Below are 13,150 nucleotides of genomic sequence, written 5' to 3'. Positions count from 1 at the left end.
CCAATGAGTTTAGGCACAAGAGGATAACTCAAGAATTCTATTGGGTCGTTATCTTGAACGATTACCAGGCCTTCTTTCGTCCTTGGGCATGTTCTGCCATTTATTTCCGGGCAATAAATGTTTCTCTTCCTGTTCAAGTCTTTCCAACCACCTCAGTCCAAGATCACATCCTGCTTTTGTAGCGATCTGAAACCGCTCTCTTGCCATTTCTGCCTGGTCTCTCACAAGGCTTTCTGCAATCTTTCTTGCCTTTGTGGCGAAAAAACCCCGTTTTGAAGTCCAGTTCGTCAAAGATTCTGGGACTTCAACACCTAAGACATGCAATTATGTCATTAAGAGTGAAAGTTCATGACATGAGAACGGAATAAGTTCTGGCTGCAAACCATTTTTTTGAAGAATCACCCTTCATAAAATGGATCTATGGCAAGAACTTAATATATTGCAGTTACTCATTAAGAATCTTGACAACTATTCTACAATAACATAAAAGAAGCATGGTGACAGACATTGTAGACTAATAAGCCCATACGTTATAGCTGCACCAGCATGTCCCTGCATACATTAAAATGCATGAATTGCGTGCATGTAAGGATGACACACATGGAACCCTATAGCAAGCTACAGTGATAGACCCACCCCTTCATAAAATTAATTTAATATCGTATGAATCATTGATCCATATATCAAATATTAAACTAATAAAAACAAATACCACACTTGATCTTAGCCAAAAAGCCGAAAAATATGTACTTATAGGCTGTAGACTTTCCATTTTATAGTTCCAGTCACCTTCTTGAGTTTTACTTATAGCGATGTGGGACACTACTAAGAGAAAATAGCTGGCTAACCGTTAACCACAAAGACAAATATATAAACACCCATGTCTCTCAGGGCTAACACCTCCGGCATTTAAAAGAAGGGCCAAGAATGACAAAACAACTGACTATCTAAGTTCTTAGCCCACATATTAGCCTTTTGGTAATCAAGGGAGAATCTATGGCTTTAACCATCTTCTTTTGTGTGCAAATAGTCAAACCGAAGGAACGAACAACTGAGCAACTGTGTTTAGCTGTGTAGATTTTAGATTTATTTCAACGGTAAGAATGTCAACTTTCTCCAAGCTATGCTTGTGTTATAGTATATAATCCATTTTCCTGCACATAGTCGTCATGACAGTCAACTACAATAGTCATGAGGGCAAAGTTCAATGTCCCTTAGAGATAGTACTGGAATTGAAGCTGGACAAATTTAGGTGCCTTGTTTATATATTTGCAAAAGCAGCACACACCTGACAGGCCGTTTTTTGTTTCTTAGTTCCTATATAGAGCAGAGGAATCCTTTTATGTAGTTCTGTTTTAGGTGCTCACTAAGGAAGAGTCATTAATCCTGTGGTGCTCCAACTTTGTTACAACAGCTGCAGGTTCCTATGAAAGTGAGAGCCTGCTAGCTACTGCACATACATTTTATTTTCTTGTGACTTGAAGCAGTTAATAACTCCATCTACATATTGATCCTTGAATAACCGTGTCCTCATCTAGAATTATTTGGTCTTTCTATTCTGACCAGCAAAAGTCGTATGCACTCCATTCTTTTCTCTTTACAGACCTATGAAAAGTGATCAATAGAAAAAACTATATGAGCTAGCTGAGCCAGAATGACAAACTGGTCTCAGCTTGTTTAGATTTTAGAACTCTTACACGTCCATGTAAAAATGGAAAGAGGGGAACCAAAACTGCATGACAGTAAAATTTTGATACAGAATGGAAAGGGGATTCCTGAATGCACTCATAAGTACAGACGTACAGGAAAAAGGGTACTCTATCGTGACGGTTCTGATAGGTTGAGATAGTAAAGCATATTAATTTTGAGGTTTCTGGAAGATATGGAACAGCTACAATCTCTTGAGCTGACTCGCTTTCAGTGTTTGAATCAACCTAGTTATATAGGATAAAATTAGACTTAAGATGACGAGCTCCCAAATTAGATGCCAAATAATGCTAGATCAATATGCTTCAGTTTCTAAATGAATGTTTAGCATTAAGAGTATCCCTATTTCCAGGTATGCTTCAGTTGCTAGGATGCATCAGTCGAATATAGTTATCTAGGTGGACAACGGCTCAGACGCAATGGAATAGCAATTTCATGCAAATGTTGAAGTGTATATAACTATTAATTAGGTGTTTCACTTAATAGCTCCTTAACCTTAGAAAAGAACTACCTTAAAACTTTGCCAGGATCTGTATGAACACTTGAGCTCCAAAACTCGTAGCACAGCTCTTCTTTTAGGACTCACTAGAGATGGCATGCTTAGTTAAGCTTGTAGCCTGCTTGCGGAACTGAATTCCAATCCAATAACAGTGTTGCCATTAGAAGGTTCAACAAGAACAGTTTCAGTGCAATAGTTATGCAAATCAAGAACCAAAGTAGTTGCTCTTACATGTGAAGTTAGGTTCGGTTGCAATCTAAACTTACACAAGCTAAACTTACATATCTAAACTCGATATCCTTAGAAGACCAGAACTGTATATTAAACTAAACAAATATCGCAAATATAATGTCATAATAGAATGAGTAATGCTAGGTGAAATAGATACGTTTTCTCTTGCTTATCACATAAAATAATGAAAAACCAAGCCGTGGAGCCTTCCATAAGTGAATAACCTGAAGGATGTGAACTTGCACAGTGTGATACATAAACTTTTAGAAGCAGAGTCAAATGTTCATCACTCTTGCAAAGCGACCAACATTCAAAACAAAATCAATGAAAGTTGATTTTCCACCTAATACAGAAAAGACTCTGGATTTTATAACAAATGGCCAAAAACTCAACAGCAGCATACTTATGTTGAATAGATAAAGTCGTCAAATAACCAATAACAGTTATCCAGTGTTTTTTTTTTTTTGAATCGAAGGGGGTCAGCCATTTATTGAAATTGAAAAATTACAACGATACGATGCCAAAAGACATCAAGAAACAGTACGAAAAAGAAAATACATATGAAATACAAAAACTTAATAATGCAAGGAGCAGCAACGTCGAGACGCAGTGCTGATTTTACACTACGGATTGCAGCCGTGTAGTGAATTGAGTAGTCGGTGGTTTGACTACCCATCGAACTCCAACGCACCAGTTGACAAAAATCAACTTGGCGTCGGAATGAAGGCACTCTCCCACCTAAAGATCGAAGCCGGCCAAGGGTGTCAGAACATGGCCATGTTGGCAGACGATCTTTCACGAACAAATACCATAGAATTGGGTCCTGGATCCAATAGTAAATCACAGGAGCCCTAATCCATTCTAGCGAACCATAAAAAGCCCACCAAAGATAGTGGGCCGCAGGCCAATACCAAACTCCACCCGGATCCCAGATCCGGCTCCATTTGCCAAGCCCACCCGGATCCCAGATCCGGATCCTGATACCATCCACCAGAAAACCAGCGCCGTCACACACGGCCCCGTAACTGACAGGGGAAAAAGCCGCCTTGCTGCTATAACCATCGCCGACCAACATGTCGCCGCCATCGTAGCCCCAACAAGAGGAGGCCCAAACCCGTAGCTGTGTGCACAGTCGGCGCCGATCATTGAGCCACGCCGCCCACGACCAGCCCCACCGCCGGCATAATCCCATGCTACCAGACCGCGTGCGAGCACCTACAGATTCACAACCAGAGGCAAACAAACTAGCCAAGAGAGGATCAGATCTTGTCAAATCGCTGAACCCAATGTGGATGCAAGGAAACCAATCCAATACACCTGGATCCCACAAACCCCAAACGGTTCCACCGCCATTAACCGCCGCCCACTCCAGTCTGAACCCTGCCGCACGACCCAAAACGAAGCAGCCATCGTCAAAGAGCAGCACCGACCCCTCAAGATTCTCACCCCACAATAACCCATTGCTCCCGAAAACGACAAGGGCAAACATACCTAGGCCGAAACCTAAAAAGATCTCCAAGAATGGAGAAAAGTCAGGTCGCGAACACCCCATAAGAGGCGCCGCGCCTCAAACCCTAGCAGAGAGCGCAGGGAGTCTTGATATTCGTTTTCATTTTTGTAATATACAGTTATCCAGTGTTGAAGTTAAGTGCTTGCCAACCAAACTTTACCACAGAAAGCTATAAAGTTAAAAGTTTTCTTTTTTAATCATTAGTAAATTGAAAACTAATAGAAGGTGAACATTTTTATACATGTACTTTTAAAAGAAATACAGAAAGGAGTAGTCTGTTGAGTTTTCATTTCTATTCCCAAGTTGAACAGCCCCAAGTGCAAAGATTGTTTTAATCCAAGTCTTTGCTCTCTCTGTGGATTGTATCTAACCACTAATTTCATTAATTACCTTTCTGCAGGAAACAAACATAGCCAACCAACTTCGAACCTTGATTTGACACTCCAATTTCATGTGAGGACTACACAAGGACCGAAAATCAGTGAACATGTATATCTGGTTGCATTAATACATGAGTACTCCCTTGAAGGTCCAATTAATTTTTAGAATTGGACGACGGTTAGTGTCTGTTCTGCATGACTCTGGAATGTTATAGCTAAGGAGCGGATTTCAGGGTACCTCCATGGCTCCATAGCGGAGCTGGTCACTGGCTATAGGTTTCTTTCCTACCGGACCGGAGGTGGCTGAGAATGTTATGTCAAAAGGACCAACGACGATGAAAAAGGAGGAGGAGTAGGAGCGCTATGCTCAAAATAGAATGAGAATGATTACGAGATAGAATGGATCTCTGTTATGAACAACAATGACTAGCCATATGTTAATATCTGTAATTAAGAAAAATATATCTCATCTTTTCACATATTCAGAACAAAAGTATACTGAACATAATGCAACAAGACCAAGGGAAAATCAACTTTGTGATAAGCAGCCCCACTATCATCTTTTCACTTATTACTCCGGCTTTCAGTTCTCCACAGACTACAATTACCAATTTCAGAGAATTAAGTAATGGTCTTAATTATTGATGTAGTAATTACACATCAACTACATATAATGTACTTTTATGTAAGTTTAGTTGTACATATACACATGCATGCTTGTAGAAATTGAATATTGTGATCCAAGACCAACTGATGTGATTGATGCAAGCCAGCAACTTTACTTGATCGACGTAATTCCTTGATATTGTTGATAGCTCCACGAGGCTACTTTTCCCTGAGTGGTTTTCTTTATTGCATTCTGGATATAATCTCTATATGCATTACATAGATAGTGATAGCTGAACCACGAGAACCCTTTGAAAGTTTGTCAGTGGTGGCCATGACTCAATCAAAGGCCTTTTTTTCTTTTGGTCTGAGGCTCAATCAAGGCCTAAGTTTAGCGTCTTTGACAACGAAGCACACTACAAGAAAAATAGGGCATGTTTAATCAGGGCCGTACGCTCTCTTGCCTGCTTCATTTTGTAACTGCAAGATTAGCCAACTAGCTAGCTACTTTACTAGTTCAAGATATGTTGGACTCATAGTTTTAGTTCAAGGCTCAACTTACGAATCTCACAGTATATACATCTCTCACTTAACAATTCACTTCCCATATATCAGAATTAAGATTGAAAGAGATCAGCACAAACTGTTATTGTCCACACAAAAACCACAAAGAGATACCAGCAAGTATAATTAACCTGAACAATACAATAATACACGAAATTCAGGACTTTAAATCCCACAAGTTTTCGAACATTATGGAAAAGCCTGGATAACAGATTGGACAGCATTAATAGGTGTGACCGTGTGTCGGCTAAAACCAGCTTCCCCAAGAACATATCCCCATTCCTTCAAGGTCCTCTCTTTGCCAGTGCTAGTATGAGCCATCATCGCCATGTCTAGCATCAATCTCACATCGGTTAGCTCGTCTTTGATCTCATCTTCTTCAATAACAGCTTCCAGAATTATCACCTTCCCTTTGTCCTCAGGAATTGCTTCCATACATTTCTTCAGTATACGGATGCACTCCTCATCTCCCCAGTCATGAAGAACCCACTAAATACACATAAGAATAATCAAAATTTATACAAATAATTAATGCTAGATGCCAAAGATATTTTCTAAACCGCATTAGCAGATCATACAGATGATGTAGCTTAGGCATCGCGTAAGTATCTTTAATTTAAAGAATCACACAAACGGTAAGTTAATGATGGATAAAAAAATAAAAAATAATAAAAAGAAGTTACAAACATATATAAGAAAAGGTAGCTTGACTACTAAGCAAGATTGAGGACATGCAGTATATATACTCACTTTGATAATTGCAGCATCGGCCTTTGGAATACAATCAAACATGTCTCCTCCAATATTCTCCACTCGATCACTCTCCTCAGCAACAGATACAACATGAGGAAGATCAAAATTGATCCCTCGAGTAATCCAAGGACAGGCCTTAACCAACATGCCTAAAGTAGTTCCATTACCACCACCCACATCCACTATGGTCTCAATCCCATTGAAAACCTCTAAACAACTCTCAATCAGTGCAGGCAGTGCCAATCTTGCATCACAAGCCATTGCTTTGTTGATAAGCTCGCTGTGACCGGGATTAGCCGCTGCAAAGCTCCATAAATCCTCACCATGTACTGCCTCAAATGCGGGAGTACTGGTGCCATTGCCTAGAATACGGGCACTAAGGCCATGCCATGATGCTAGCATTACTGGACTACTCTCCAGCAAAATCAATGCAGCCATGCTATTTTCACCGGATTTTAGTAGGCAGCGGGACAAAGGTGATTGTGAATAAATTTTGGGGCCTGATGGGATTTTGGGTTGGACTTCTTTGAATATTTTCTGGTGAACTAGGAACCTCATGATGCGGTAAAGGGAAGAAGGATCGCACTTAAGAGTTGCCGATAGCTCTAAGAGTGTCATGGGGCTTCCATGGCTTTCAATAGCATCAGCTATTCCAAGCTCAATGGCACATTTTACCACTGCAATTTTTGAAAACCCAAGCACATAATTCCACACTTCCACTTTGGCACGTTCCTCTCGTTTCTCTTCCAAAGTTGGCTCTCTTTGTGTATCTTCCATCTTTTTTATTGTGTGTTTGTGTGCGATTGTTCTGTGCTCTTAGCAAGTTATATACACAGTTTTTGTATACAGTCTGAGTAATCCATCATTTTCATAGAGATTTTACAAGATCAAATTACTAATTGTTTAAGAAATATTTCCAATTAAAGGTATCTGATACATTCTGACTAAACTGATGCATTTTTATAGCACAAAACAACTCCAAAATTTGAGCACATGCATTTTTATCATGCGTAGCAAAGGCCCCCTTATCTTAATTAGGCACAGCGACAAAACCAATCGCATCTTGGATATATAGAAGATATGAAATAACACACGCATGCAACGAGCTTGGAACTTCATCAGCTGCAGCGTTGCCCCAAGTGCAAAGTTGAGCTCATTTAAGCTTTGATTCAAGGCCAAAGAATAAGAATTTGTGCCGCAATTATTTGTTTCATCTTTGCTTGAAGCATCCGTATTTTTTTCGAACTCTCAGAATGTTCAAATGCTTGGCATTCCATACATATGTTCTTTTTTGTGGTTAGGGCAACGATTAGAACAACGTAGGCTATGATATACAACCATTCAAGGATTGCTTCAGTAATGTTGGTAACTACAATACAAGCAATCAGCATCACGCAGTATCACGTGGGAAATATGAACAATAATATCAGCTAACAGTACTTCGCAGAATGGCCGACAATTAATAATAATAATACAATAAACTGTTTATCAAACTAAAATCGAAGCAAAACAAAATATCATCTGATGTGGATTGCACTTGTTTGAATACTACCCTACAAATCTAGTATGGGAAGAAGTAATTAGATGTTGTCTAAAATGTCCTATAAATTATATTTACCAAGATTTGAATCGGATTCGATAAGGCCATAAGGGGTAAATCGGTGTAAAAATGTTTATAAATAATCCAACCATGATTCGAACCAGATTTGGTAGGGTATGCCTGGTGTGCAACGTAGTAGCATAACATAACTCGACAAGGCATAAGCCACCGCAGATGATTTCAGGAGAGCTAACCATAAAAGGCGGTGAGAGAGTTTTGATCTGTATAAAAAGTAAATGTTCTGTTTCAAATTTTAACTAGCACAAAGTTCAGGTTACTTAACAATCGTCATTGAGCACCCAAACCATTGCAGAGTCGAGGTTATTTAGAACAAACAACAAAACAAACTGCAACTATTTATTAATCAAAACGATTTACTATCAAGCAGAATATTACGATTTTTTAAGCTAATAAAGTTTAAGACTAAGAATTGTAGGGCTTCACCCCGAAGGAAGCTCTTCCAGAAATTCTCGAGGGCACTGGGCTGAACCCAGGATACAGTTTAAGCAATGTATATACACAATTTTTGTATGGTCTGAGTAATCCATCATTTTCATAGAGATTTTACAAGATCGGATTACTCATTGTTTAAGAAATATTTCCAATTAAAGGTATCTGATACATTCTGACTAAACTGATGCATTTTTATAGCACAAAACAACTCCAAAATTTGAGCACATTTTTATCACGCGTAGCAAAGGCCCCCTTATTTTAATTAGGCACAGCAGACAAACCCCATCGCATCTTGGATATAGAGAAGATCTGAAATAACACAAGCATGCAACGAGCTTGGAACTTTATCAGCTGCATCGTTGCCCCAAGTGCAAAGTTGAGCTCATTTAAGCTTTGATTCATGGCCAAAGAATAAGAATTTGTGCCGCAATTATTTGTTTCATCTTTGCTTGAAGCAGCCGTATTTATCTCGAACTCTCAGAATTTTCAAATGCTTGGCATTCCATACACATGTTCTTCTTTTTTGTGGTTAACGCAACGATTAGAACAACGTAGGATATGATATACAACCATTCAAGGATTATTTCACTAATGTTGGTAACTACAATACAAGCAATCAGTATCACGTGGGAAATATGAACAATAATACACGTACTACTAGCAAAACAAGCATTACATACAGATTTTTTTGACACTGACTTTGAAAATCAGTGGTCATTGACTAAACACACAGATAATCCGTTTGAGTTAGCAATTGACACAGAGATCAGTATAAGATAGAGCCAGTTAGGTCCCAGAAGAAAAAAAATTTCACAATATTCCGTGTGAGCTACTATCACACACAGATATCGGTGAGAGACCATTTTGATTAGACTGTGTTGCAGAGTTTTGATATAGTAGTTCACAGTGACTTCACACAGCTATCCGTGTGATTACCTTATGTTACCGAAGTCTGTATGCAATGTTTTGATAAAAAGTTGCATCGATAATTGCAAAAATGCAATTGACACATATAACAGTGTCTTTTGTCAGTCCACACGGACATCTGTGGTTATGTCAATATACAAATGACACTGTAAAACGTATGAATTGATAACTGATTTCAATATAACTTAGACTTGTAAAATAAATTCATTCTCAGCTGAACTTCCTATGGATTTTCTCTCTTGAGTTCTCTGTTCTCCGATCTTCGACGACACACCCGTCTTCAGATCTTGGTCTCCTCTTCCAAGAGTTCAGACAGCAACTCCGGGTGATTGTCATATGGATATATGAATTGGTGTTTCTTATGAATATTCTTTTTCACTTTCAGGTTTCAGATTGCTTTTTTTCATTTTTTTTAACTTAAAACTTTTTCAAACTGATTTACTAACACCCAAGGTACTAGTGCTTTACTCTGAAATCTTCAAGATTAGTTAGTTCATGAGAACCATATCACGAAGCTGACTATAAATCTCTTTCATCGACGACAAAGACGACATCGCTGCTAAAAGTCATCGCCGGAGCCTCGGAATCCGATTTGGAAGCGGATCGATTCGGAGTCAGCGGCGGCGTTGTCGGGTTCTATTCCGGCGCATCAATATGGAAGAAGTTGAGGTTGTCGACGATTGGAAGTCGCTGGGTCTGGTTCGACTTGGTTTTGGTTCAAGGCCGATCTCTTGCCGGAATGGAGTTTGGGTCGAACGTCGGCCGTGTCTGAAGATCGTTCACGATCTGCTCTGATGCATCGACGAGATCTGGATAATAGTACTCATCGGCCTTCGATGAGGAGCTTGATGTTTAGGTTGGCTTCTGGACCTATACCCTCTTCAAATTCAACCATGCATGTCTTCCTCACACTGTTCTGGGCTATTGCCATAAAAGCTGTAAGTTTCTGTTTACAATAGCAGATCTGCACCTTCTACTGAGTTTTTATTATGGTTTAATTGCTTTAGTGTTGAGGTTGGTGGGAAGTGGGAAGTGGGAAGAGGAGGAACTTCATTAATTGTTTCTTCACTTTGTTTAGAAATTAATATATGGTTTGTGAATTATATATATGGTTCAATATTGCAGAAGGCAACTATGCTGAGAAAGGAAGTAGAGATTCGTTCCTGAAATGAAGAATTAGATATGCAGTACTTGGCAATTATGCAAGAGAATGCGAAGACGGCGGAATGCTTGGTACTCTGGAGGGATTTTCTCAAGTTTTAGAATTGCATCTTGGAATTCCAAAGTTAGTTTGTTGAACTTTGGAATGAGAAAGAACAGATCTTGGGAAAGCAATTTTTTTGAGACAAGGAGTTCAATTATTTTGCTGTATAAATTTAGTATATTTTTGCATCGAAAAAAAGTAGATCTTGCTAGATGATTCTAATCTTTTGTAACTTCTTTTTGAAAAAACAAAAAAATGAGAGCAGATATTTATATTTTTATTTGTTTTTTAATTTGCAGAATTTGTTTTTTTTTTAAATGCCATTACTTTTCCACATTGAAATCAGTGGGGTTGGGAAGCTGTTTCACACTGATTGAAACATTAAAATATCACAACGCATGTGGGCTATTCGTGGGGTCCACTACAAATTTTCACACGGACTCCTAAAACCGTGTGAGATACTTGTTTTGCTAGTAGTTATCAGCTAACAGTACTTCGCAGAATGGCCGACAATTAATAATAATAATAATAATAACAATAATACAATAAACTGTTTATCAAACTAAAATCGAAGCAAAAACAAAACATGGTGTAAATCATGGTGTAAAAATGTTTATAAATAATACGACCAAGATTCGAACCAGATTTGGTAGAGAATGCCTGGCGCAAATCATGTTGTAAAAATGTTTATTAATAATCCATAGAGAATTTGGTAGGGTATGCCTGAAGAGCTAACCATAAAAGCCTGTTGAGAGGTTTATCAATGTGTTGTCTAATAAGTGTGGTGTGATTCACTTATTCTAGTAGTGCCTTATAACTTTGCCAGGATCTGTATGAACACTCGAGCTCCAAAACTCGTAGCACAGCTCTTCTTTTAGGCCTCACTAGAGATGGCATGCTTAGTTAAGCTTGTAGCCCGCTTGCGGAAATGAATTCCAATCCAATAACAGTGTTGCCATTAGAAGGCTCAACAAGTAACAGTTTTAGTGCAATAATTATGCAAATCAAGAACCAAAGTAGTTGTCTTCTCAAAAAAAAAGAACCAAAGTAGTTGCTCTTATATGTGAAGTTAAGTTCCGTTGCAACTTTAATCCATCCACAAGCTAAACTTACATATCTAAACTCGATATCCTTAGAAGACCAGAACTGCATATTAAACTAAACAAATATCGCAAATATAATGTCATAATAGCATGAGTAATGTTAGGTGAAATTAATAGATACTTTTTCTCTTGCTTATCACATAAAATAATGAAAAACCAAGCCGTGGAGTCTTCCATAAGTGAATAACCTGAAGGATGTGAACTTGCACAGTGTGATACATAAACTTTTAGAAGCAGAGTCAAATGTTCATCACTCTTGCAAAGCGACCAACATTCAAAACAAAATCAATGAAAGTTGATTTTCCACCTAATACAGAAAAGACTTTGGATTTTATAACAAATGGCCAAAAACTCAACAGCATCATACTTATGTTGAATAGATAAAGTCGTCAAATAACCAATAACAATTATCCAGTGTTGAAGTTAAGTGCTTGCCAACCAAACTTTACCACAGAAAGCTGAAAAGTTAAAAGTTTTCAATATTAATCATTAGTAAATTGAAAACTAACAGAAGGTGAACATTTTTATACATGTACTTTTAAAAGAAATACAGAAAGGAGTAGTCTGTTGAGTTTTCATTTCTATTCCCAAGTTGAACAGCCCCAAGTGCAAAGATTGTTTTAATCCAAGTCTTTGCTCTCTCTGTGGATTGTATCTAACCACTAATTTCATTAATTAACTTTATGCAGGAAACAAATTAACATAGCCAACCAACTTCGAACCTTGATTTGACACTCCAATTTCATGTGAGGACTACACAAGGACCGAAAATCAGTGAACACGTATATCTAGCTGGTTGCATTAATACATGAGTACTCCCTTGAAGGTCCAATTAATTTTTAGAATTGGAGACGGTTAGTGTCTGTTCGGACTCTGGAACGTTATAGCTAAGGAGCGGATTTCAGGATACCTCCAAGGCTCCATAGCGGAGCTGGTCACTGGCTACAGGTTTCTTTCCTACCAGACCGGAGGTGGCCGAGAATGTTATGTCAAAAAGACCAACGACGATGAAAAAGGAGGAGGAGTAGGAGCGCTATGCTCAAAATAGAATGAGAATGATTACAAGATAGAATGGATCTCTGTTATGAACAACAATGACTAACCATATGTTGATATCTGTAATTAAGAACAATATATCTCATGTCTTCACATATTCAGAACAAAAATATACTAAACATAATGCAACAAGAGCAAGGGAAAATCAACTTTGTGGTAAGCAGCCCCACTATTGTAACTTGAACTGGACTTGGTAGGGCGAGCCAAGCCTTGCAGTAGTTGTTTGGCTCCAAAACCAGTTGGCTTGCAAACTGTCTCTTTTGAGCGAGTGATTGAGCAGGCGTGCCAGCACCGCGGGGTGCAGTCGTTGGGGTAGTCCCTTGACCTGACTTCTTCTTCAAGCGCTGTGGACGAGGAGAGCACCAACCTCGTCACAGGATTCTTCTCTAGCCTTTCGGAAAAGGACTTTTGCCTTACGGATAAGGACTTTGGGTGTGATCTCTTCGGTCACCAAAATCGATACTCAACGTTGTAGGTTGAGCAGAGCAATCACTGGGAAATCTTGAGAAAGCACGGGGTTTGCTAAAGCGTATCTTTAGCTTCGCTGGGTTGCGAGG

The 13,150-nt window shown here is 38.8% G+C and overlaps 1 protein-coding gene, 1 long non-coding RNA gene and 1 pseudogene across 2 annotated transcripts; 1 reads left to right on the top strand and 2 right to left on the bottom strand.

The window, feature by feature from the left end:
* Positions 1–570: 570 nt before the first annotated feature.
* LOC133741604 (U2 spliceosomal RNA) lies at positions 571–748 on the bottom strand (annotated as a pseudogene).
* Positions 749–5,596: 4,848 nt separating this feature from the next.
* LOC133740196 (acetylserotonin O-methyltransferase-like) lies at positions 5,597–7,088 on the bottom strand. Its single transcript, XM_062168116.1, has 2 exons — positions 6,248–7,088; positions 5,597–5,986 (listed from the first exon to the last, which is right to left on the bottom strand). The coding sequence occupies exons 1-2, from the start codon at positions 7,025–7,027 to the stop codon at positions 5,687–5,689; spliced, it is 1,080 nt and encodes a 359-aa protein (XP_062024100.1). The 5' UTR covers positions 7,028–7,088; the 3' UTR covers positions 5,597–5,686.
* A 1,700-nt stretch (positions 7,089–8,788) lies between these two features.
* Positions 8,789–10,714, top strand: LOC133739889 (uncharacterized). The gene is made up of 2 exons (XR_009860873.1): positions 8,789–10,168; positions 10,356–10,714. It is a non-coding gene; the product is annotated as an uncharacterized LOC133739889 (long non-coding RNA).
* The last annotated feature ends 2,436 nt before the right edge of the window (positions 10,715–13,150 follow it).

The sequence above is a fragment of the Rosa rugosa genome, chromosome 3, assembly GCF_958449725.1.
Source record: "Rosa rugosa chromosome 3, drRosRugo1.1, whole genome shotgun sequence".
In the NCBI taxonomy this organism is placed as follows: Eukaryota; Viridiplantae; Streptophyta; class Magnoliopsida; order Rosales; family Rosaceae; genus Rosa; species Rosa rugosa.
Note: the sequence above shows the minus strand (reverse complement) of the source record. Positions and strands in the feature narration are given on the sequence as shown.